The following is a 24,878-nucleotide window of genomic DNA, read 5'->3' as shown; positions in this document are numbered from 1 at the left end:
GTTAATTTACACACTGATGCACTTGCGAACATTAACAGTTTTCTTGAAACAGTGTATCCTGCAATCTCAGGATAGTATTTCATTAACTAAACCCAAAGCTTGAAAATAGGAAATTTTTATTTGAGAGAAACCGTAATGATATCTAAAATATAGCCACACACCCATTCTTAACAATGGCCAGAACTGCCCTAATTTATAGCACAGGTTTCACCTTGCCACCAGGAGCGAGGGGCTTTACTTAAGAGGCTGTGAGTGACACAGTCTCAGGTCTCACTTCACATGAGCAGGATCAGAACTTAAGCTTAATGTTAGTGCCTTGTGATTTAAGTGCACGTGATACTTTGAAAAGCACTGGAAACCTCGGTGTGGGTGGACCGGGGGTTCTGCACTTCCAACCAGCTCCCAGATGATGCTGTTGCCGCTAGTCCAGGGACCATGCATGTAACAGCAAGGCGCCACAGCTGTTGTTGCAATGAGAAAGTTACCCAGTTAGATTAACACTCAGGCTGTGACCGGAACACACACCCAACAGATAGGCCTGAGTTGGCTTGACGGTTGCTGAGCACAAAGCAGGTGTGCTGGGGTGGCGTACTTATGCTCGTGTGCATGTTTTCAAAAGTACACGACCTGGATTTGTGCAGACCTGGATTTAGAAAATTCTGGAGAACTCCATCTTTTTATATCTTTGTCATAGACATTTAGGTATTAAGTATAGAAATGGCCGCAAAAGCATAATTCTCAGATCTGCATAAAAATGAATTCTCCTAGCCAGTGTGTGTGTTTGCATTTCTGGTTTTCAAAATGGTTACAAACACTTCGGAAGTGAAACAAATACCTATAATTCTAGAATCTCACGGTCAGAAAACCATTGTTAAAGTGAAAAGATTGGGCATTCGTCACTGACATATTGTTGACTTTGGTCCCAATACTTGGTTTTTCTGGGCTTCTTTTCCTTCCATCAGTGAAATGACTAAATAGTTTCTCTTAGGACAAATTGTTAACTTCTGTGCATTTATACTTTATGAGCCAGGGTTCTCTAGCGAAACAGAATCCATAGAGTCCATAAGGTGGGTCTGTAGCTATATATCTACATGAAACTTACTACAGGGAATTGGCTCACAGACGGTGAGGGCCAAGCAGTCCCACCACCTTTTGTCTGCCCGCTGGGGGACCCAGGAAAGTTAACGGTGTTAACAAATTCCAGTCCTCATCCAAAGGCCCGAGCACCCGGAGAGCTAGTGTTGAAAGCCCCAGTCCAAGGGCAGGAGAAGACCAGAGTTTTGGCCCGGCAGTCAGGCAGAGAGAGGTCATTCAGCCTGCCTCGGACGCTCTCTTTGGGCCTTCAGCGGGGATGCCAGTCGCTTTACTCAGGACTCCGACCAGTTCAAGTGCAGAGACGCTCTCCCCGACACTCTCAGAAATAAGCTTTAACCAGGTATCCGGGCATCCTGCGGCCCAGGCAGGTTGACCTGTGTCTTGCTCTGCAGCCTGGCAGAACATTATACTTTCCTAAACTCTGATTCCTTGATTACGGGGAGGGGGCTGGGATGGTGTAGTTTAGAGCCAAGGTGCTTATGCCACTGCGGAGTCTGAGGATTAAAGTAGGCCACGCGTGTAAAACATATAGTGTGTACTGTGCACTATATGCTAGCTGTGTTTCTTCTACAGATGAGCAAGTGGAGGGGAAGGAGCAAATAACTGGTCTGCGGTTCAGTATTCCATTACTATAGGCTTGGGTCTAGAAGCCAGATCTTCGAATTCCCAGTAGTCTTCTCTCAGTTCTTCAGGTTGGCTTTGCTGAAATGCCCACCTTTTAAACTTAAAGAATTTTTCAACAAATTCTTCACAATTTTGCCTGGTCAAATAGCTCTCCACTGACCACATTGCTTTCTTTATGTATCTTTTCTATTTTATATGAGAATAATTTGGGATTATCTGAGCAGTTTTAATCTTTATGGTTTATTATATTTCATATACTGGGGATATAGATGATCAGTTTTTGAGTTTTTTTAACATCTGCTTTTCTGGAGAAAATGGTGTATATGTAAATTGTGTGTGTGTGTGTTCTCTGTCACGTCTTTTCTTTGCAATTTTGAATTCTCAGGCGAGGTGGCTACTTTCTCCTACTGTTTCTGTCAGTTCATCTTGTATATTAGTTTTTGTTTAGAAACGATTACAAGCAACCAGCAGTTTTTCCCATTGCTTACTGACAATAAGGTTGGTCCATGAGTGACTTCAGTTTGACATGTGGCTTTATAAATGTTCCGATACGCTCACTTTGATTTTAGTTCTTAATGTTAACTTTTTAAAATCTTTTTTTCTTTTGCAGTTGAAAACAATCCTCGAACAGGAAACCTTGGTGCGTTAATTAAGGTCTTCCTTTCTAGAACCAAAGAACTAAAACTTTCAGCAGAATGTCAGAAGTAAGTTGGCTGATTAAGTCATGTTCTTACATAATTAACAGTGTGAGTATTCTTCATCTATGGGTAGAAATCTATTATGATGGTGGTCCTTTAAAAGCATAAAGAAATTCCCCTTATCATCACGGGGAAAAAGTAAAAGAGAGGTTTTACTTTGCTCTCCAGGTCATTGGAGTGAGATGACAAATTCTGGAATCTGTTCGATTTCAGCATCAAGATTATTTTAGATAATCTTTAGGAATATATTTTTTAAGAAGATTAATAGTGATGTACTTAGTACTAAAAAGGTAATTACTGCCCATTATCTCTGTTGGTCATATCTAGTTTAAATAATGACTGAAGTTTATTATTTCATTCCCTGTGTATTTTCTTAATTTCTTTCATAATAAACGAAAGAAGGTTCAGATTAAATGTAGTTTTATACTAGATGCAATGGGAAGCTAACCTTTATGCATTTGGGCTTTTCTTTTTTTCTGGCTAGCTCTTATAAAAGACCGTTCATTGCCCAGCCTTCAAACAAATTATATTAAGTCCAATTAAAATGTGTGAGTTCACAGTCATTAACACAGATAGCAGATATTGTGCTATACTACCAGTGATCCCACATTTAAAATTTTGGTTGTGTATTTGCATATATTCTCTTTATGGTACTCTATATTTTTAATTTTGTTAGCTTTCTTTTCTTTGAATTGCCTGTATGTGGGACAGCAATAAGTTCAGAACAAAGAGCAGTCATGCCTAAAGGAAGTGTTTTTATTAGGTTGACTCTGTATGTAAAATACATAGAATGAAATAGGAATTAAACTCCAATAGCTGTCACTGGTGGATGATCCATTAAAAGACAGGGACATTGATCTGATACCTCAGACAGAATGGGCAAAGTGACTGAGACAGCATGAAGAAGTCGTGAACCAGAAGTAAGTGGATCGTGCTGACGATTAAATACTGACTCTTGCGTGGCTTTGGTCTTCCCTTTCCAGTCACATCTTCATCTGGCAGACACACAACGCTCTGTTTATTATTTGCTATTTGCTGAAAGTGTTCATTTGTGAGATGTCAGAGGAGGAGTTACTTCTTCATTTCACTTACGAAGATAGATCTCCTGGCAGTTACAGTAAGTATTGCCTTTGAAGATGTTCTGGAGATGGCATGTGTAGCCAGCCCATAAGCATACAGTTTCAGGAGTAAAAGTATAATTTTGAAAATTCCATTTTTCCTTATAATTTTCATTCTTAAATAAGCTGACACTGCCACTCTTTCTTCCCCTGTCAGTTTAAACAGAAGAGCCAAGGCTCTCAATTTTTCTCCTTTTTTTTTTTTAAATAAAGAAGCTGGTAGGATTGAGACTTTTATTTATTTTGACTTCCATGCATATGGAAAATAAAAAAAATCACAAGTATTCCTTTCAGGAAACAGATGTCAGTTTAAATATTATCACTAGGGCAGTACCTCATTAAGTGAGACAGCTGATCAGAATTGTAGATTTGTGAGTATTAAAGGCACTGTCCTAGGGTATAATGACGGTCTCTGAGTCTGGCTGTCTTTGGGGCCACTTGATCAGAAATAGCTTTTTCAAGGACAGTTTTCTGATGCTGCTGTTTGTCATCCTTTTTAAAGATACAGGAAAAGGTTACTGTTTTCTCCTGATATTGCAGAGATTTTTTTTTTTTTGCTAGCAGTTAAGAGGGCCTGTAGTTTTCACAATCACCTGCTCGTGTTTCATGTCTTAGCATTAAAAGAAGAGAATGGGATTATTAACAACTGAAATATGGGGAATTCAGGGTTTTGCATGTATTCCCCTTAAAGTGTATCTCCTGTCTTTCTGAGGGCAAAGGCAGTATTGCCCTGAGTTTCCTGCGTTCATTTTAAAAAACACTAGGTTTGCCCTCACTAGGTTTTCTTCCCTACCTAGAGCCTTAGACACTGATTTTGAGTTGAAGACATGAAAATGTTTAATTTCCTACTGTGACAATGTTGAAAAAGATAGAACTTTTAATCGAATTGTGTCTTGCATGTGTTAGTTTTGCTTGTGCTGGGCCTTGTTTTTGTGGGACAAACAGGCCAAAACATAGTTCCCTGCAGACCTCTCCAGGAAGTTCCAGCAGCAACAGTGGAGGGAATGTTTATCCCCGGGGGCCTAAGAGGGTCGTCCAAGCAGCACCTGCACACTTAACATTCTGTTTGGCGTTGTTATAAAATTGTGCATATATTATATGTTTATTTAACACATCATCATTTATTTTGACATAAAATTGGTTTTTATCACTTATTGAGTAAATTGACGCATTAGAGGATACGCTGTATTTTGGGGGGAGGGCAGATGTCTTCCCAGAACTCTCTTGGTACCTGCCCTCCCGACTCGTATTCCAGCTTGAGAAGCATGGTGGGCGAACATCCTGGGCGGCCTGGTGCAGAGGCAGCATAAACAGGACATCCTTTTCACCGTGAGCACATTGCCAGGGTGGCTGTCGCACCGGAGGAGCCATCGGTGAGGCCCAATGGTTCTGTCTGTGCACTGACACACCGTCCTCTCGTGCAGTTCGCAGTCAGGGTTTTGTACATTTTCTCTGAATGTGGTTCTTTTTTCTGTACAGCTGAGCTTCCTGTCGGCCCCCCAGCTTCAGTCCAGTGGTAATCTTTTTAAGGTTAAAGACTTGCTGTTCTCGACATACGTGGTTCTTTTCATCTCAGCCTTACGTGTTGTTAGTTTGGGGCTTCTACTTCTTATTGCATAGTATAAGCCTTTTCTGTATTTTCTGCTGATGTCTTTTTACAAGTTACGAAAGTGAGATGCAGTTAAATGATTACAGAGATACTGTTGAACGGGAAAATATGGAACCTTACTCTGCAGTAGGTGAAAACATCCATTTATCAGCTGACAGTAGATGAATATCTGAATGAGGTGTGTGAAGGACTACTTAGGGATAGATACATACAGTGGTACAGGTCGTTTGAAGGTCGAATTGACAGAAGTAGAGAAACAGTTGAGCAAAATCAACTGAGGCATTTTAAGGTTGTTGAGTGGGTACAGCGTACTGATTCTGTTGTTTATTCCAGTCATGTGGGACTTCTGTGATCGAATGAATCTCGTTGGCGTAGTCGGGAGCCATCTTTATGAGGGTGATGCGACTCTCAACAAGCTTTCAGTTTGCGAGGATTTCATATGTGAACATTTCCCCGTAGGCTCTGTGTAAGGTGGTAGTAGAGGGTTTGCTAGGGAGAATTCGTGTTTACGTGAAGAAAGCTCTTCCCACTGTTCCACCTCTTTGAGAAGAGTCGGCGGGGACAAAGCCCGCCCCGGGCAAACTAAGAAGCGCCACAGAATCTTTCCCCTTTCCTTTTGCCATCAGTGCGAGGTTGCCTTTCCTCTCTTGGGATTATGCCCCATTCCTGCCAAGGCAATGACTGATACTTCTTTACATTTTTTATCACATAACAGGGGTCAGGGCAAAAGAGGTTTACAGCTGTTCATACGGAAACACAATACAATATTTAATAAGTAATAATACAAGAATAAAGTCCGTTTCGTGTACTCGCAACTGGAGACCTACTTTTGCCCCACCCTATACAATATTTTAAGCCCTCAGGGGACCAGACCTGCTGTGGATTTCTGCAGACACTTACGTTGGTTTGTTTCCTATTTGATGACGTTGATTGTGAGCTTTGTTTCATCCTAATACGAGGCCCCAGGTAAGGGACGAGGCCGCTTCATCCTCACTCAGCAGTTAATGTGGCACCTCAGGGTCGCTTCTCTCCATGCCACCGCGGAAGGCTCGGTCTCCCCACGTCGGCTCCGTGCTGGCCCTCTTCCTCGGGGTCCCCCCTCCCTCGGAGTTCGCCTGCCGCTCAGTGTTTTTCTCTGGATACAGGCCAAGGTTTGTTCACTGGTGGTTCTTTTCGGTTATGGTGCTGGCCCTTGGAGATTTCTTTTACTTTCTGGAAGCCCATGAATGCACGGAAAAGTATATTTTAGCCAAGAACTAGTTGTTTTGTACAGGAGGGACCTTTGGAGTAATAATGCCACTCTACTGCCAGTAGAAGGCAATTACAGTTTCTTTTCAAATGTTTTTTAATTTTTTAAATGAGGGAAGAAGCCTGTGGAGATTGAGTGAAGACAGAAGTGATAAAAGGGGGAGAAATAAGCTGAAAGGAAGGTCCTAAGAGGAGGCATATGGATCGGGAGCACAGGGCGGGGTGTTGGGGGGGAGAATAGGTTTGCTTTGCAAGAGTGTACCGCCGTGCTCCTGGGCAGGCAGCCGTGGGGAGCGAGTGGGGAGCGGAGGCAGGGCATCTGGCGGGAGCCGTGGGAGCCAGGCCCACGGCCCGAGGCGCGCAGTAACTGGTTAGCACGGCTTTTGCAGAAAACAGAAACTAGGGACTTGTCAAGTCCAGGTAAAAGGCTTGCTTAACTGTATTTCCCTGGTGTAAAATAGTTCAATATAAATTTATTTAAAAAATATTTTGTGGGGCTTGTTCTCAAGCATAGTGTGTTCAGTGTAGCCTATTATCTTTGCTTTCTCCTGAAACCCCAATAAAATAATCAGTAAGGGACTAATGAAAGTTCTGAATTTATTACTAGGTTGAAGAGGAAGAAGGGGAATACTATGTTAACAACATTTTGCAAGTCGGAAAATTGACTAATGATGAACTTAACTGATCAGTGAAAGCTGAAAGCTAAATGCCAGAAAAGAGCCAATTCTTTCCTCAGGACCCTGAAAAGGCCTAGGCGTTGGAAGTAGCAGGTGTGTCCAGAGGCAGGCAACCAAGAGGATGGACTGAAAGAAGCAGTGAGATGCTAGGACCCTCTGTTGTGCCGGGCGTGGTCAGGAGACCGTCCCTCCCAGTCTGGTACTGGAGTCTGTGTGCACTCTGTACGGGGCTTTCCTGCACCGGCTCTCGGGCACAGAGACGGGCGCGGCGCACTGAGAAACGGGCTCCGTAGGCACAAAGGCTGCGAACGAAGGGTGAGAGGTCTTGTCTTGGCTTCTAGACTCCAGGCCCCAGAGTTTTACTCACCCCACTCCCTTGCCCTCCAGGAAGTTAGTGGATGCCCATCTGGAGAAAATAAATGAAAAACAAGGAAGATTTGTTGGTAATAGCCATTCCGACAGGTATGATGATGCCTCACTGTGGTTTTAGTTTGTGTTTCTCTGATGATTAGTGACATTGAGCATCTCTTCACGTGTCTATTGGCCTTCAGTGTGTACTCTATGGAGGAGTGTCTATTCAGAAACCCAAAACACGAATTCAAAGGAATATGTGCACCTTTATGTTCACTGTAGCGTTATTTATAATAGCCATGTTGTGGGAGCAACCCAAGTGCCCATCAGTAGATGAGTGGATGAAAAAAACTGTGGTGCATGTATACGCTGGAATATTAGTTGGCCATAAAAAAGAGCGGAATCTTTACATTTGTGACAGTATGGATGGACCTAGAGGATAGTATGCTCAGTGAAGCAAGTCAGTCAGAGAAAGACAAATACCATATGATTTCACTGATATGTGTAATCCAAAGAACAAAATAAACGAACAAACAGAATCAAGACAGACTCATGGACACAGAGAGAGAACTGGGAGTTGCCAGAGGTGGGGGGGGGCATTGGGGACCTGGGTGAAAGAGATGAAGGGATTAAGAAGTATTGGGTTGGGCCCTGGCTGGTATAGCTCAGTGGATTGAGCGCAGGCTTGCAAACCAAAGGATCGGGGTTTGATTCCCAGTCAGGGCACATTCCTGGGTTGCAGGCCAGTTCCCAGCAGGGGACACACAAGAGGCAACCATTCATTGATATTTCTCTCCCTTTCTCCTTCCCTTCCCCTCTAAAGATAAATAAATAAAATGTAAAAAAAAAAAAAGTATTGGGTTGGCCAAAAAGTCTGTTACATTTTTTTCCATAAAATAAAAGACACGTTTTTCATTTTCATCAGTAACTTAATTGATTTGGATATTTTGAGTATGTTGGCTATCTCCCACTACTGGCTTCTGGTGGGTAGAGGCCAGGGTGCTGCTAAACATCTTCTAATGCATTAGACCCACAGCAAAGAATTATTTGGCCAAAATGTCAGTAGTACCAAGCAACTTCACAAACTACTTTTGACACATTTGATCAGTCACAGAACCTTCTCCATACACTGCACAAATCTTTTTTTTGTATTTCAGTTGTATTTTTACCTTCCTTGAAATAATAAAGCATAGCATACCAAAAATGTATATTTTCTAACATCTTCAATATTAAAGTGGCTTCACAAAAATTCACCAGTTTTGATTGTTTTTAAATGCACGCTGATATGACAGGTGTCACAATATAATCTAACAAAATTGTCTTGAATGACGCTAAAGACAACTAAGCACTAATAGAACCACTGTATGGAAAAAAATGTAACAAACTTTTTGGCCAGCCAAAAAAATGGCCTTTGCAAAATCAGAAAACAAATACATGCTGCTTTTTTTTTTTTACAAAGGGAAAATATTTAGGAGGACTGCCACTGTTCTAAATCTTCCGGGGTCTCTAGAGACAACAAAGTGCTACTAGAGCCATCGTACAAAATAAATGTAATGGACTTAGATCAACCTGATACAAATTGGTAGGTACAGAGTAGTCATGGGGATATAAAGTACAGCATAGGGAATACAGTCAGCAAAATGATAGTAACTGCGTGGTGTCAGATTGATTTCTTGGGGTGATCCCTTTGTAAGTTATATAATGTCCAATCACTGGGTTGTACACCTGAAACTAATATAGTATTGTATGTCAACTGTAAGTGAAAAATTAAAACATTATAAAAAAAACAAGGAGGAGACTTACTGACATTTGCTTGTCCCTCAATAAAACGGCTGGGAACCCTCCAGGCGGACCTGCCGTTTGCTAGGCTGCACCCAGCTGCGCGGAGCTTCCATCAGAGTTTGCCTCCCTCTGGCAGGGGATGGAGGGCCATGCATCCCACACGGCTGGCACGTGCAGGAGAGATGGGAACAGAAGAAGAAAATATGAGAGAGGAAATTGTGGGAAAATTACTAAGGATCCATAGTCATTCCTCTCTAAGACACAGCCAGTTTTCTTTCCATCCCCCTCTGACTTAAAACCTTTTGAAGCTCTGGAGTTTCAAAGCTCGTGGTGTATTCATTTTACTAACGTGACAGAGGTGACTCTCCTTGGCAGCCAGCTGTGATTGTGCCCGTGGCCAGGTGCTTGGCTCGCGTGGCTGCAGGGCTTCACTGTTCTCCTTCCTGAAGCTAGTCCCCGGGGGCCGGGCAGGCTGTAGCTCAGGGGTACATCCGAAAGTGTGTGGTAGGGGACGAGGGTTTCTGTTTCTTGTTTATTTTTGTCTTCATATAAGACTTAACCGTTTAATTTCATTAATTATAGGTGAGTAATGCCCCCCCAAACCCCGATAGCTGAAAAATGTGACTCAGAAAAAAGAAACCATGGACTTACTCCTTTAGAATACTTAACGTATAGGACTACAGTCTGTCTTTGCAGAAAAATAATGTGCTCCTAGGAGCTCCTGAATTGTTCTTTCGTCATGTAACCAGTGATCTCTCTCTCCTCTCCTTTTCTTTTATATTACCAGTGGAATAAAATCAATTAAACTTACTATTAGGCACTTTTTATAATGAAATGTGGTAGACTGTATTATCCTTGAGGATAATTAGAAATGTTTCTGTTCAACCACCATTATAGCAGGCAACCAGAATTACTGCAGATTTTATTGGAATGGTTTGGAACACAGGCTTATAAATGTTGTAATGCATTAAAATGTAGATCAATATTTTTAGAAAAGAGGGAATCCACTTGTTTTTCCTTAATATATGATTAATGTATAGAGGCATATTTGAATTTGCTAATTAGAAGTTTAAATATGATTTTTAATGTAGAATAGTAAGTCCAATATTCCACAAGTAAAACCGATTCCACTATCCATAGATACCACTATGGATTTCTGAGTATATTTATAGCAAATGTAACCTAGCTGTGTGCCTTCCATTTTAAAGAAATCATTTTGCTCTAAATTTTTCAGGCACACTGTTAACTTGTTTTTGGAGTAGAACTCTGTTCTTTTTTGATGGAGTTTTTAGTACTTGTGTTGGCGCGGTGTGGTGTTGGGCAGCACTGAGAAGCTGACAGCTTGACTTCGTTAATGTAAAGGAAACAACAAAGATTCGTTCTCTGTTAGTACTTCTTTTAATAACTACATGTAACCGGATTTAAATGACCGTAGTGTTTCTTTTTTCTGGCTACTTTGTTTTCTATCAGTGCTGTTTTTTCCCCTTCTTCAAGTGAATGTTTTTCTTTTTAAATCTTTTCTCCCTCTCTTCCCCTCCCACTCTGATGGAAGACATTTGATTATGATATTATTCTGCTATTCTCTGGTCCTGGGTCTAAGTCTGAAATGAGAATGTGGTGTCTTAGCATTTGGTACTGAACAGGTGCTGGATAGAAAGAACAGGGCCCGAAGCTTAGTTTCAGCTGTAGATTTTAAGAGCTGTGCTAGACCGTGAATACCAGTGGTCTTTCTCTGCTCCTTTCTCTGGTGATGCTCATAGAGATCAGAGAAGCTGGGTTAGGGCTTTAGAATGAGAGAACCATAGGAATAGGGGTGGGATTTCAGTGACCTTGTGATACATGATAGTCAGAATAATAGTTTATATTTATTCACTGTTTGAAATTACTTCTAAATTGGAGAGTGAATGTATAATATATCACCTCAATGTATAAACTAATACGTGGTATTTCAAATTTCTCCTCTAATGTAGCTCATAGTACTCATATGCTAGGGGGTTGTATTTAGGATCTTCAGTGAAACATGGTTGGTTGACTGGATTTCCCCCCAACTTTGTATAGACCAGGTTTTTAAAAATAATTCATTAGATTTTTCTTTTTCTTCCTTTGGGAGTCTGGATTTGGGTTCAGTCTGGGCTCTGCTGTTCACTGTAAGTACACTGATCTCTCTGGGCCTTGATTCTTCATCTGTAAAGTGGTGATGATTGTACTTACTCCTCGATAGCTATCGTCAGGATTAATGTAAGCTAAAGGGGATGAAGTAGCGCCATGTACCTCCACGGGTGGAGTTCTCAGTAAGTGTTCACTGTTAACATTATCTCCAGAAGCTACAGCTTAAAATACTAAGGCGTTTGACTGGAGCTATAAAGTCAATTTAAATTTTTTTTTGAGATAAAACTAGGTTGTAAACTTCGCCACAAACACACTGACTTTCTGCAAGGTCCTGTGCTCAAACTCAATTTGCTGTGTCATTCAGATTTCAAGGACTTTTAATATCATCCTTCTTGTGAGAAATGCGTGAGTGTTTTGCTATAATCGTTGGCAGATGACATTATATTTACTTGTTTTTATTGGAACGAAGAAAGATATTTATCTTCATCTGAAAGCTGAACGATATAAATACTGCTTGGACAGTAACACAGTATGAGTGACTTGCTTAATGTCAGACCTGGTAAGCAGTCAAATCTTGTCACTCTATACTTAGTACACAGTTATTTGCTTCTAGATTAGCCCAGAAACAAGCATATGGTATTTCGCAGGATTTGTCTTTATTTTCTTAAAGTAAATGGAAGTTGTCAGAGTTTTCAGCTGGAAGTTATTTATCCTTTTGTCTTTATTTTGCTAGAGTTTTGACCTTAATGTGTTAATTTTTACTTGTATGAAATATATATTTTTTATTATTTTCACTATTATGTTAAATTGATAACAAAGTTGTGAAAATACTCTTTAATTGACTCAGCTATAAACTTGGCCACGGTCATAATTTGGCCCTTCCATTCTAAATGATAGCTTTGCTGGGTAGAGTAATACAGCAAAGTATTACTGATGGATAGTTGTAGTCCTTGCTTTTCATCGCTTTGAATACTTCTTGCCAGTCCCTTCTTGCCTGCAAAGTTTCCTTTGAGAAATCAGCTGATAGTCTTATGGGAACTCCTTCATAAGTAAATCTCTCCTTTTCTCTTGCTGCTTTTAAGATTATCTCATCTTTAAATTTTGTCATTTTAATTTGATATATTTTGGTGTGGTTTTCTTTGGGTTCAACATGTTTGGGACTCTGCACATCCTGGACATGTATGTCTATTTCCATTGACAAATTAGAGTAGTTTTCTTTCCTTATGTTTTAAAATAAGTTTTCAATTTCTTGCTTTTCCTCTTCTCCTTCTGGCACCCCTATAATTTAGATGTCAGTATGTTTAAAGTTGTCCTAGAGGTTCCTAAGCCTATCCTCATTTTTTTGAATTTTTTTTCTTTCTGTATTTCTAATCGAATGCTTTTTCCTTCCTTGTATTCTAAATCGTTGATTTGATTCTTGGCTTCTTCCTCTCCTCTGTTGGCTCCTTATAGATTTTTCTTTATTTCGCATAGTGTAACCTTCATTTGTTCTCTTATGTTTTTACCATATTCAGTGAGTTCTTTGAGCATCCTGATCACCAGTGTTTTGAACTCTGTATCTGATAGATTGGTTATCTTCATTTTGTGTAATACTTTTTTCTGGGGTTTTGTTCTGTTCTTTCATTTGGTCCACATTTCTTTGTCTCCTCAATTTGGCAGCCTCCCTGTGTTTGTTTCTGTGCATTAGATAGAGCTGCTTTGACTCCCTGTCTTAGAAAAGGCACCTGCCAATTGTGTGGGGTGGAGCCTTAGGGACTTGCCAGGGCAGGGCAACCTGCTTCACCACTTTGTGGCTCTTTGCGGGGAGGCCTTGGAGAGAGGACAGTGCTGCTGCCTGGCTTCTAGAGGTTTGCCCAGCAGTCGCCCCATTTCCAGTCACTTCACCCACATCCCATATATGACTGGTGCCTTTCCTGATCTCTAGTATGTTATTAAACTGGCCAGCTCATTTGCTCTGAAATGTTCTTTAAGGAATTGATGAATGATGTTAATTGTTCTTTTTGGGTTAGGTCACTTCATTTTGTAGGATGAGCCAAGGAATGATGGTTTAATAAACATGTATTGAGTTTATATTATATGCTAGCAAATCAGCTTGTTGGAATAGGTTGTTAACTCACCTGGGTTATGTTGGATGGCTTTAACAATGAGAAGGATTTTAGTTAGATCTACTCCTTACTGTGTAGCCTCAGAGACAAATGTTACTTTCTTCACTCGTTGAGCTAGTATGCCTACCTCTTAGAGTGAGTTTAATGAGGTTATTGAACTGATTCTTGCTGTGTATTCTTCTAAGCCTTGATTGGTGTAATTTAATGTTCTCTTCAAGCTTGGCACTCACCTCTCAGAGGGTTACTGTGCCAATTCTATTTATGGCAAGGCGGGAAGGGATTTCTTCAGAATTTCTGACTACAAGGTGATTGTGGTCTAGGAAAAAGAATTGCTAAACTCTTTTGAGACTCCAAGTGCTTTGATGCTTTGGAAATAACCGTTAGATTTTTACTTAGACAGCTGGGTTCAGTTCATCACATGCCAAGGTCTTTGTCAGTTATTATCTTCGACAAATACAGAGTCCAATAGGGGCCTGATTGCATGTAGAGAGAAATTATGATATAATGTAGCCAAAATATGCAGTGAAATCTTTCACTGCACAAGGCATAGATGTTGTCTAGATGGTTATTCTTGTTCAAGGCCAGGCAAGAGAGTTGGGTTTTGTGGAGGAAAGGAAGACTTAGGATGGTTCAGATGGGTAAAGATTGCCTTTTTAAAAAAAAATTAGGTTTCTGTGGTTCCAGGCAGAGAGAAGGCATAAAGTGGCAGGTAGTAGGTAGGTTGGTATCGCTGGGATATGAATTGTGAAGGAATAATGGTGCGAGATAAAGGTAGGAAGGGATGCAGGACCTGTGTCTTGAAGGGTCTGGCGTGCTGCACTTTGGAGCTGGGAGTTTCTTTGGGTACGTGGCAGCCATCAGCTTAAAGCCACTGAAAACATCTAAGCCAGGAGGCTGAAAGGATGGAATTTAGTTAGGTCCCTCTGATAGCAGTCTGGAGTTTGGATTGGAGAGGAGTAAACTTAGAAGGAATACTAGTAGGAAGGTTCAAAAGTGAGTTTTAATTTAGTAAACTTGTTTTACTGAACTGAGATCATGAAATAATGAATGAAGGCATGACATGGAATGAAGAAAAGAGGAAACACAGAGAGGACCCTGGGCTGAGTACCAGAGGAGTCCGTGTTTGGGGTTTGGGTTAACTGAAACAGCACCAGAAAGGAGACTAAAGAACAAATGAGCAGATTTGAAGCATTGAGACAGTCGAGTTCAGTTTTGTCCACGTTGAGCTTTGAGTACTGGTGATGCATCTACGTGGAGATGACCAGCAGATAACTGGATATGAGGATGTGACGTTCAGTGGAGAGACCAAGAGGAAAACTGTAGATTGAGGCATCACCAGCATACAACAGGTGATTGTTACAGGAGATCATAGGGAGTGAGAAGAGAGGAGAAGAAAGCCAGTGGCGGAACTCTGGGGCACACACCAGCAGTTGAAGGGTATTCTGGGGAAGCGGACACTGGGAATGAATAAAAGGAGAGGGGGTTAGAGATAAGGTGTCATAGGAATGGAGGAAGGAAAGAATTTTTTGGAGTTGGTGTGGCAGTTTTGTCCAAAGCCAGCCTGCCTTTGCCACTTGTTCTGTGACTTGGGAATCCATTTTACCTTTGGCTTTTTGTCTGTAAAGAGGTGTTTAGCCCTGGCTGGCATAGCTCGGTGGATTGAGCGCGGGCTTGTGAACCAGAGTATCGAGGTTCAATTCCCAGTCAGGGCACATGCCTAGGTTGCAGGCCAGTTCCCAGCAGGGGATGCATGAGAGGCAACCATGCATTGATGTTTCTCTCCCACTCTTTCCCTTTCCCTTTCCCTTCCCCTCTCTCGAAAAATAAATAAATAAAATATTTAAAAAAAAAAGAAAAACCTTAAAAAAAAAAAAGAGGTGTTTGGATTCTTACACCATTTCAGTCTGTGATCTGTGGATTTCCCACAGGTTCAGAAAAGGTTCTGTGAGGTCTATAAAGAAGGTCAAGGTCAGTTATTTATAGCAGGGAGGGAATACAGGTACTCTACTCCTGATTCAAACAAACCGGCTAGGACAGCTTGGTTTTTTAAATGTATTTTATATATTTGACTTTAGTATAAGATTTCATTTAAAAAACATAGTGTAGTATAAGAAGTTTGAAAACTACTGCCCTATAGAAGTCATAAGATCCATTCAAGCATTAAAAACTATATAATTAATAGCTGATGTTCAAAATTAGATGCAAACTTTGCATCTAATAGATGCTCTATTAGATGAAAATCATAATAGATGCAAACTTTGTGCATGATTTGGATTTTACTCAGAGGTCGACATTAATGTCTGAGTTTATGTGATAATTGCTGTTCTTACTCTCCTTAGGAATAAAAACTGAACTTTTAAACAACTCCATTCTGTTTTATACTTAGTTAACAACCTGTTTGTGTGTCTCACCAGGTTCTGAGTCAGAAGATCTTTTGGAAGAATTAGTCTGCTGTTTGATGCAGTTAATCACTGATATTCCACTCTTGTAAGTTCTGGCCACACCGGGGATTGTTTTATCTTCTTCGTATATTGCAGATGGCAGCTGATGATGTTGAAGAGTTTGTGGGTCCTGGTACAGTACTTTCACGTTCGCCTTTTGAGGGTTGTACATTCATGGAGTTCTTTGATTGTTCTTGCCTAATAATGTTGAAACTGACTATCCATCATCAGAGCAAGAATTTTGAGTTTTGAGAGGAGAATAATCAAACTCTTAGCAATACTAAGCGTATGGTAGGCACAGAATTAGATTAATCTCTGTAATAAGAGATCTTACACATCTCTGCAAACCTGGGTTTAAGAGAGAAGCAGTTTGAGACTGACTCACATGCGGTAGACGCAGCTGGTTGTTCACCCATTATTGCTCTTCCCTTCTTTTTTACTTCCTGGTTTTGTTTTGGGCCATTTTTGGAGAGGTCAGATTTTCATGTCCATCTTTTCTTAAAGCTGGATATGGTCACTGAGCTGAAGGGGAAGTTCTCCAGTGAAGTGTGAGTGAAGCTCTTTGAGGGAACCTGCCTCAACTGGGAGGCCTGCCTTTCTCTTCTGGACAGCCCCCCTTTCCTGCCGTCAGAACGTGGGCGTGGCCCTCGAGTTCCACGGCCCTGTGGGCACCGTGCACTGAGATATTCCCAGAGAACCCTTTGATGCTGTGGAGCAGCTGACCCAGCTCATCAAGTACCGGTCTCCAAGCCCCCTCTTGCCTCCTGGACTTCTTCTCACGTGAGAAGAACAGACCCTCATTTGTTTACTGTGCTGGATTTCTGTCACAGCAACGGAATGCAATTCCAGCATGGTTCAAAATGTCTGTTCTTTTAAAGCAGTTACTAGCAACCATTTTTTGAATCGCCTAAGGAGCCCTTTTAGACATTTTTTTCTTAATTGTTTCTCCCTCTTGGAAAGTCACAAATCATTACAATATCTGTGATGTTTTTCACCTCAAATAACTAATTTTTATTCTCTGGGTCAGGTGGGGAGATGATATCCTTGCTGAGAATACATATTTCAAAGAAATTATTTATTTTTAAAATAAAGAAGCAGATTTTGAGTTTAGTTTAAGATAGAGGCATAGGTAGACACGCTGCCTCCTTGTACAACCAAAGTAAGGACAACAACAATTTAGAAACAAAATAACAACCAGAATTGACAGAAAATTGAACTGTATGGAAGTCGGACACCCACGGAGATAAAATAGACACCTTCATCCAGACCGGTAGGCAGGGCAGAGTTGGGCAGCTGGGCAGAGAGGGGTTTCGGCACAAAAAGTGGTGGCACTGGACGTGCAAGGCACCCAGGTGCGCAAGACAGCCGTGGGTGGACCCTGGGCACACAGGTGGCGGCTGGCAGACTTCGGGTGTGGGCTGGCAACTGGTAGACACAGCGAGGTGGCAATTATGAAGCGAGGCATTGTGTGCAAGGCAGCTGACTGGGCAGCGGTCCCACATTTGTGCACAGATAAACCAGGCAAAATTGGGGAGTGAGACAGACCATGCAACCCAGGGTCCCAGGGCCAGTAAATAAAGGCTCAAAACACCATTTGAAAACACCTGTTGGGGTTGAGGCACAGGGAGACTCCCAGCCTCACAGGAGACTTAGTTGGAGAGACCCACAGGGTCCTAGAATGTACAAAAGTCCACCTATATGGGGATTGGCACCAGAAGGGCCCAGTTTGCTTGAGGAAAGCAGGGGAAGGGACTGAAATCCAACAGAGCGGAGCAAGCCCCATTGTTCCTTCTCGGACCCCGCCCCCACATACAGTGTCACAACACAGCGACTGGGTCGCCCCACCCTGTTCAGTACCTAATGCTCCGCCCCTCACTACATAACAGGTGCGACAAGCCAAAAAAAAAGGCCCAAACAGAACAGATCAAAGCTCCACAGCAAATTACAACTAAGCGACGAAGAGATAGCCAACCTGGCAGATGCACAGTTCAAAGCACTGGTGATCAGGATGCTCACAGAATTGGTTGAACTTGGTTGCAAATTAGATGAACAAATGAAGGAAACTATGCTAAGTGAAATGAAGGAAAATGCACAGGGAACCAATAGTGATGGGAAGGAAACTGGGATTCAAATCAATGAGGTGGACCAGAAGGAAGAAAGAAACAACCAAACAGAAAAGAATGAAGAACAAGAATTCAAAAAAACGAGGAGAGGCTTACGAACCTCCAGGACATCTTTAAACGTTCCAACATCTGAATTATATGGGTACCAGAAGGGGAAGAGGAACAGCCACAAGTGGAAAAATTACTTGAACAATTAATAAAGGAGAACTTCCCCGATCTGGCAAAGGAAAATAGACTTCCAGGAAATCCAGGAAGCTCAGAGAGTCCCAAACAAGTTGGACCCAAGAAGGAACACACCAAGGCACATCATCATTACATTAGCCAAGATTAAAATGAAAGAGAGAATCCTAGAAGCAGCAAGAGATAAAGAGACAGTCACCTACAAAGGAGTTCCCATCAGACTGTCAGCTGATTTCTCAAAAGAGACCTTGTAGACAAGAAGGGTCTGGAAAGAAGTATTGCAGCTCATGAAAGGCAAGGACCTACATCCAAGATTGCTCTATTTGGCAAAGCTTTCATTTAGAATGGAAGGGCAGATAAAGTGCTTCTCACATAAGGTCAAATTCAAGGAGTTCATCATCACCAAGCCTTTATTTTATGAAATATTAAAAGGACTTATCTAAGAAAAAGAAGATAAAAAGCATGTATAGTAAAATGACAGCAAACTCACAGTTATTAACAACCACACCTAAAACAAAAGCAAACTAAGCAGACAGCTAGATCAGGAGCAGAGCCACAGAAATGGAGATCACATGGAGGATTGGCAACAGGGGAGTGGGAAGGGGAAAGAGGGGAAAAGGTACAGAGAATAAGTAGCATAGATGGTAGGTAGAAAATAGATAGGGGGAGGGCAAGAGTAGTAGGGGAAATGTAGAAGCTAAAGAACTTATGACACATGGACATGAACTGAAGGGAATGTGGGTGGGAGAGGGTGTGCAGGGTGGAGGGGAATGAAAGGGGGGAATGGGACAACTGTAATAGCATAATTAACAAAATATATTTAAAAAACAAGAAGTAGATTTTAAGACTAAACTATCATAGAATCTCCATCTTCATGGGATGTCAGTAGAAATGTGCTATTTGCTGATAGTCCAAAGAGGAAAGACAGTGTTTGTGAAAAGTGGGCTTCTGGCCTCTGTTGTGTGTAAGCGTGGCATCCAGAATCATAATGCAGCCTAGGAAGGAGAGCCACTGAGCTCTGCTGTGACCTGGCCTAGTGACGAGCAGCTTGGAAGGCAGGGCCGAGGTGCCTGAGGAGTCACCTGCCTGCTAGGGAAGGGGAGGGGAAGTGTCCTGTGCACATTGAACTCTCGTGACAGACTTAGCTATTAGCATGCCTGACAGTCCTTCCTCACCTTCCTTTCCAACAGATCTCCAGTACTGTGCGGGGGCCCAGCCTAGGTTTTAGGCACCTTGGGAACTGAATGTGCTCAAAATGCGGCCCTGTGACGGTTTGGGCCAATTACATGTGAACAGAAGTGATGAGCTTGTAGAGCACGTGCCTTTAGCTGTTTGATCTGTGTCCTCTCTCTTCCTGGAATGTGGAGGTGGCACTTAAGCCATCTTAAAAATATGATGGTGCCCACCGTGTGCAAAGGACCGTGTCCCGGGAGCACGGGGCATGGATGATACTGTGGAACGATCACACCGATCACTTATCTTTGGATTTCTGATTACATGAAAAAAATAAACCCTTATTTTGCTTAAGCCTCTGTGGTTAGGCTTCTGTTACGTATGGTCAAATGTGGGAGGGGGGCACCGGTCGTCTGCTGTTTACTTGTCCTGGTATGTGATGCTTCGTGTGCTCCAGATTCAGTTTTGAAATAGCACCACCTCTGTTACATTATGTCCTTAAAAAGACCATCGGGATCTTCTAAATGAATATGTTTTTTCCCTTTGTTGACAAAATATCTTGAAGTTAAGGGGGATGGAAGTAGTAAATAAGCCATGAGTGTACTAACGAGACTGCCACTTAATACTCTCGGGGAGCAAGCCGACAGTGTTAATATATCAGACATGTCAGTGTTTTAATGTGTTTATACTTTTTAAATGAACTGAAAATGCACGGAGAACCAGATGTCTTGTGTTATGTACACTCAGCTTTATCCAGCTGCTGAAACAATTTCTTATGATTTAATATTCTTGGAACTTCGTCCTCCGAGAAGGTTTGTCTTGGTAACCGTTTCCATGTGAAACCAAATTACTCCTTCAGGGTTTCCTCTGCTGTAACTGCGGTGCAGTGTTGCGGATCAGTGTATAATTTAAGGAGGAACGTTAACTAACACTCGGAAACCGGGATGCCCGGAAAACTGAGCACCGTCTGTCTTGCTGTAAACGTGCGCGTCAGCGTGGAAGGCCAGGCCTGCCAGTGCTGCGCTGGTGTGTGGACCCCAGCAGGAATCCCGGTCCGGCAGCCACTGAGGGGGATTCCAAGCGGACACAGTTCTTGTGAGGCTGTGAAATCACTTTTAACATCGAAAGCAAGTCATTACCAACAATGTAGATAGATACTTAGAGATCTGTAAACTGGGTTTTAAATGATACTTTAGTGTTAAGAGAACAAGATCACTGCAGCAGTTTAGATAAACTCTCAGAATTTGAAGGAATTATTTGTGATGAAAATGGACTTTTACGTAGTTATTCGATAGGGCTTTTCAGTTTGGATTTCTTAATAAAATACTAATTCTCTGAGGTATTCATCTTCAAAGTCAGAATTAAAATCGCACATCTTACAGAATTTCTTCCTTAACTCCTCTCAGCATTTATGTATTTAAAGATTAAGTCATGTGTGTGCTCATGATTTACATTTTGCACAGTATATTGGGTTGATCCCACTATGGTTGAAATGTCTTCCAAAATTAAAGGCTTGTCTTTAATTATTATACCTGCTTGATCTCAAGGAAGCGAGTGCAAAAGGGATAAAGACAGATACAGGTGTTTTTCTCAAGACACTAATAGAGAGGATGATAGAAAAAACATTGTCGGCAGGATGGAGTTGAACACTCAGAAAGCAGAACAGTGTGCCAGTTCTCAGTGTTGCTGTGACAGCTGAGTTGAGACCCTGGGGGGTGGAGTTTAGGGGGGCCCAGCATCAGAAGCAGTTACGTGTTGCAGGGGTGGCCAACCTTTTGGCATCTCTGGGCCACACTGGAAGAAGAGTTGTCTCAGGCCACATGTTAAATACACAAACACTAAGGAAAACTGATGAGCAAAAAAAGGGTTTTAAGTAAATTTATGATTTGTGTTGGGCCACATTCATAGTCATCCTGGGCCGGGCAGCCTGTAGGCTGTGGGTTGGACATCCCAGTCTTAGAGATTGCTTGTAATGTTTTCTAATTATGAAGTAGAGGTTATTTTGAGGGCTAGAAATGAGTATTTTTTCTTTTATGTCTTTTTGTCTGTTATTGTTGCTGGAGTTGTTTCAGAGTGATCATTGTCAGCTGTAAATGATGGTGCCATTGTCAGGAGTGGTCCTTCTCCTTTTCTCCAGTGCCACCGCTCTGGACAGAGCCGGCCTTTCTGTTGGTCCTGGCGAAACACACAGCCTCTTCCTCTGGGGTCCATCTCTGACTCTGTGTTCTCCTTCATTGGCCCGCGAACTCCGAGCACTGGGACGCTTTAATTCCCAGCCTGGCCCTGGTTTGCAGATTTCTAAGTTACAGTTTAATCTAAAAACATTACCTAGTTTTTTAAATAAGTCCCGGTGAAGGTGAGATCTTCGTAACCGGTTGCCTTCACTGCCTTTCGGGGGGAGGGTGGTGTGTGCGTCTGCCTTTTGTGGTGGGACTTGTCTGCTCCCCGAGTCCATGGGGTTATCTGCTGACCTGCCCACCCACACCACTCACTCATCCTGTTCGAGCCACACTGGTGTCCTTGCTAATTTGGAACCGGCCAGGCCACTCCTGTCTCCAAGGCCTTTGCCCTTTCTTCTTCTCTTCCCTTGAATGTCTCCCCTCAGAAACCTGCATGGCTCGTGTTCTCCCTTTCAAGCTTCTTTCTGCTCAAAGGTCTGCATCTTAGGAACAGCTGCTCTGCCTACCCCAAAATAGCACCCCTCTCACTCTCTGTCCTTTTATCATGCTTTAATTTCTGTCGGAATATTCCATATTGTGAGCTCCATGAAAACACAGATTCCTCTGTGCCAGCATTTGTTTTGCTCATGGCCGTAGCACTTGAACTCAGATTAGCCTGACTCCCAAAAAACTGTTGAATCCGTGAATCACTAGGGGCACAACCCATCCAGTGCGCTTAAAGCATTCTGTTCACTCCCAGCATCTTGTCTGCGCGGAAACACGACATTGTCCAAGGCGTGTTCCATTGCAAGTGTATGGACTCAAAGCCCTTTGCAGTTGGTGCGTTGTGTCATAAAGATCCGATGTCTTTTAGACATTAGTGGTAGAAAGGGGCTCCTGGAAACGGAAAAGTCTTGAGAAATAACATCTAACAACATTTAAGGAAATGGCAGATTAATTAGTTATAAATGTTGCTTAGTGTGGGGTCGTGTAGGTTAGGGACAATTTATATTTCAGAAGTCCCCAGATTATCCCTTCACAGTATAATAATTTCTTTTTCGTTGAGTTCATTCTAAAAAAATGTGTTGTGAATATATTATGTGCCTCTACTATACTAGGCCCTGAGCAAAGAAAAGGGCGACCTTCGACAAGCTTAGGGATGGGTAGCTACGTAGCCCAGGAAGAGGAGCAGCTGGTGATTGCTGCTGTCATTTTGAGTCACAGTGATCAGCAGTGGCTGGGTCGTTAAAGAGGCAGAAAGGAGCTGGATAGGGCCCGCTTGGGTGCACGAATAAAAGAATACAGTGCATCAGATTGATCAGAGCAGAGGACATGTGGGAAATTGGGTGGAGAAGCTGTGTTGTTTGGTGGAGTAAAGACTTAAATGTTTGCAGGAGTAAAGGTTCGATTATGTTTAGGGTTCCCTGTGTATTAGGGTTTAAAAGAACAGTATGTATATTTAAAGCTATTTCTCTAAAATCCATTTTGAAAGTATTTGAAGAAGGATAAAAATGATTAGGAATCTTTATAAAATTCACTTTACTCACAGGATTTTTTTTAAGATTTTATTTATTTTAGATGGTGAAGGGAGGGAGAAAGAGAGGGAGTGACACATCAATGTATGGTTGCCTCTAGCACACACCATACTCGGGACCTGGCCTGCAACCCAGGCATGTGCCCCGACTGGGAATCAGACTGATGATGCTTTGGTTCGCAGGCTTGTGCTCAGTCCACTGAGCTACACCAGCCAGGGCCTAGAATTTTTGAAATGTAATAAAATGATATCAAATGCACATTGATTCAACCCTCTTAGACTAATGGTATTGGCTTAGCAGTCATACTGTGGAAAATTTGAATATTGAAAAATTTTGGTGCTGACAGTGACTACATGGTTCTCGAACCTGAAGAGTTGTGAACAGTTTCCTTCTAAGTCTACCAGTTGCTGCTGGAAGAGGGTGAAGAACGTGGAGAGATCGTGGTCGGCAGTGAGGGGCCTGACTGCTGGAGGATGCCTTCCTCCAGCCCTGCATGGCGATGCCCAGATACTTCCCCCCATGCGGTCTTGCTGGGGTGGGTGTGGCTAAAGCAAGTCAGCGCTTAAGTTTGAGGGGCCGCCAGGTGAAGATCTAGTCCAGCTTCTGGTGGAACTAGGCCTTGATGACATTACCAGCACTGGATTAAAGGTGATAGTGTTTCAGGTACCGATACAGTTTTTTATGTTAAGTTCACAATAGCTTTTTAGCTTAAAAATGGATCTTTGGTGCCTCCTGGGGGAAAAAATGCCTGTTTAAAAATTTTAATATGTAAACCTTAACTCGGTTTATTGAAGAAATCTGAGCAAAATATTATTCAGCCCCAGAAATGTTTGTTTTACAAGACCTGTGCTCAGGTTGTTCACAAATGCTCCACTGACCACTGCTGAAAAGTGCAGGATGTACTCTGTAGCGCACAACCACCACCGATCCTGACCCCAGAAGGTCGGGTTGGCGTCAGGGCTCAACCACTGACCATCAGTATTCCTCCGGGCCTCAGCGCTCTCACTGTAAAGTTGGGGTTAGTAGGTCACAGCATCACTTGGAAAGGACTTTTGAAGATGTCGAGTTTGGTGGTTTAATATTTTAGATATGAGAGCTGACGTGCACGGGCTCGGAGACCGGTTCACATAGCTACTGAAGGGACAGCGAGGCCGGTTGACGGTTCAGCACCTCGTCTCCTTCTCTGCACTAGAGCGGCCAGCAGCTGGGAGGAGCACGTGTCCTGGGGCGGGTCTGTCCAGCACTCTCCCCACTGCTCTGTTGCTCAGGATTGTACTGCAGATGAGAGAAATGTACTCGGAGGTGCTTTCATAAACCTAAAAAATGCTTTATAGTATATATCTTACACACACACTAAGTGCTCAAGAAAAATACTGAATTTATTTGCTTCTGAGTTATTTTTCATATTTTAGATTTCTCAGGAAAAAGTCATTAACAAGTGTGGTGATCACAGGCCATAGGATGTCCGGGATTCAAAAGAACAAGGCTGAGTCATCTGAGGGGGAACCGAGCCGTTTCTGCCGCGCAGGCTGCTTGGGGGAGTTTCTCTGGCTGCTGGGGGGCTGGGGGGGGGAGGGGGGGGACGGGGACCTGGCATTAGGTGTGAAGGACCAGCAGGAGCAGAGTCTCCAGTCCTGGCGGCTGTTTTGCCCTTGTGTGCCTGTTTTCTTCTAAGTTACAGGCTATTCAGAGTCACATGTTCATTGGAGTTTTAGAACTAGAATTAAGCTTAAAAAAAACTTACCCTAGCCCTTTTGTTTTATATATATGATTGAAGTAGAGAGGGGACATGACTTTCCTAAGGCCGCTTTGCAGGATGCTTGATGTAGCTCAGCCCTGAAATGCCCACTG

General features: G+C 42.4%; 1 protein-coding gene across 2 annotated transcripts in view; it reads left to right on the top strand.

Annotated features, from left to right (window-relative positions):
• The window catches only part of DYM (dymeclin), a 280,176-nt gene that overhangs the window by 44,087 nt on the left and 211,211 nt on the right, over nt 1-24,878 (top strand). For both annotated transcript variants that reach the window (XM_037165106.2, XM_037165105.2), the window contains exons 4-6: nt 2,330-2,423; nt 3,401-3,534; nt 15,831-15,903. In XM_037165106.2, coding sequence (XP_037021001.1) covers nt 2,330-2,423; nt 3,401-3,534; nt 15,831-15,903 — 301 coding nt within the window. The remainder of the gene's footprint in view (nt 1-2,329; nt 2,424-3,400; nt 3,535-15,830; nt 15,904-24,878) is intronic.

This window comes from Artibeus jamaicensis, unplaced genomic scaffold (assembly GCF_021234435.1).
Source record: "Artibeus jamaicensis isolate MK-2021 breed Jamaican fruit bat unplaced genomic scaffold, CSHL_Jam_final contig_354, whole genome shotgun sequence".
NCBI lineage: Eukaryota > Metazoa > Chordata > Mammalia > Chiroptera > Phyllostomidae > Artibeus > Artibeus jamaicensis.
Note: the sequence above shows the minus strand (reverse complement) of the source record. Positions and strands in the feature narration are given on the sequence as shown.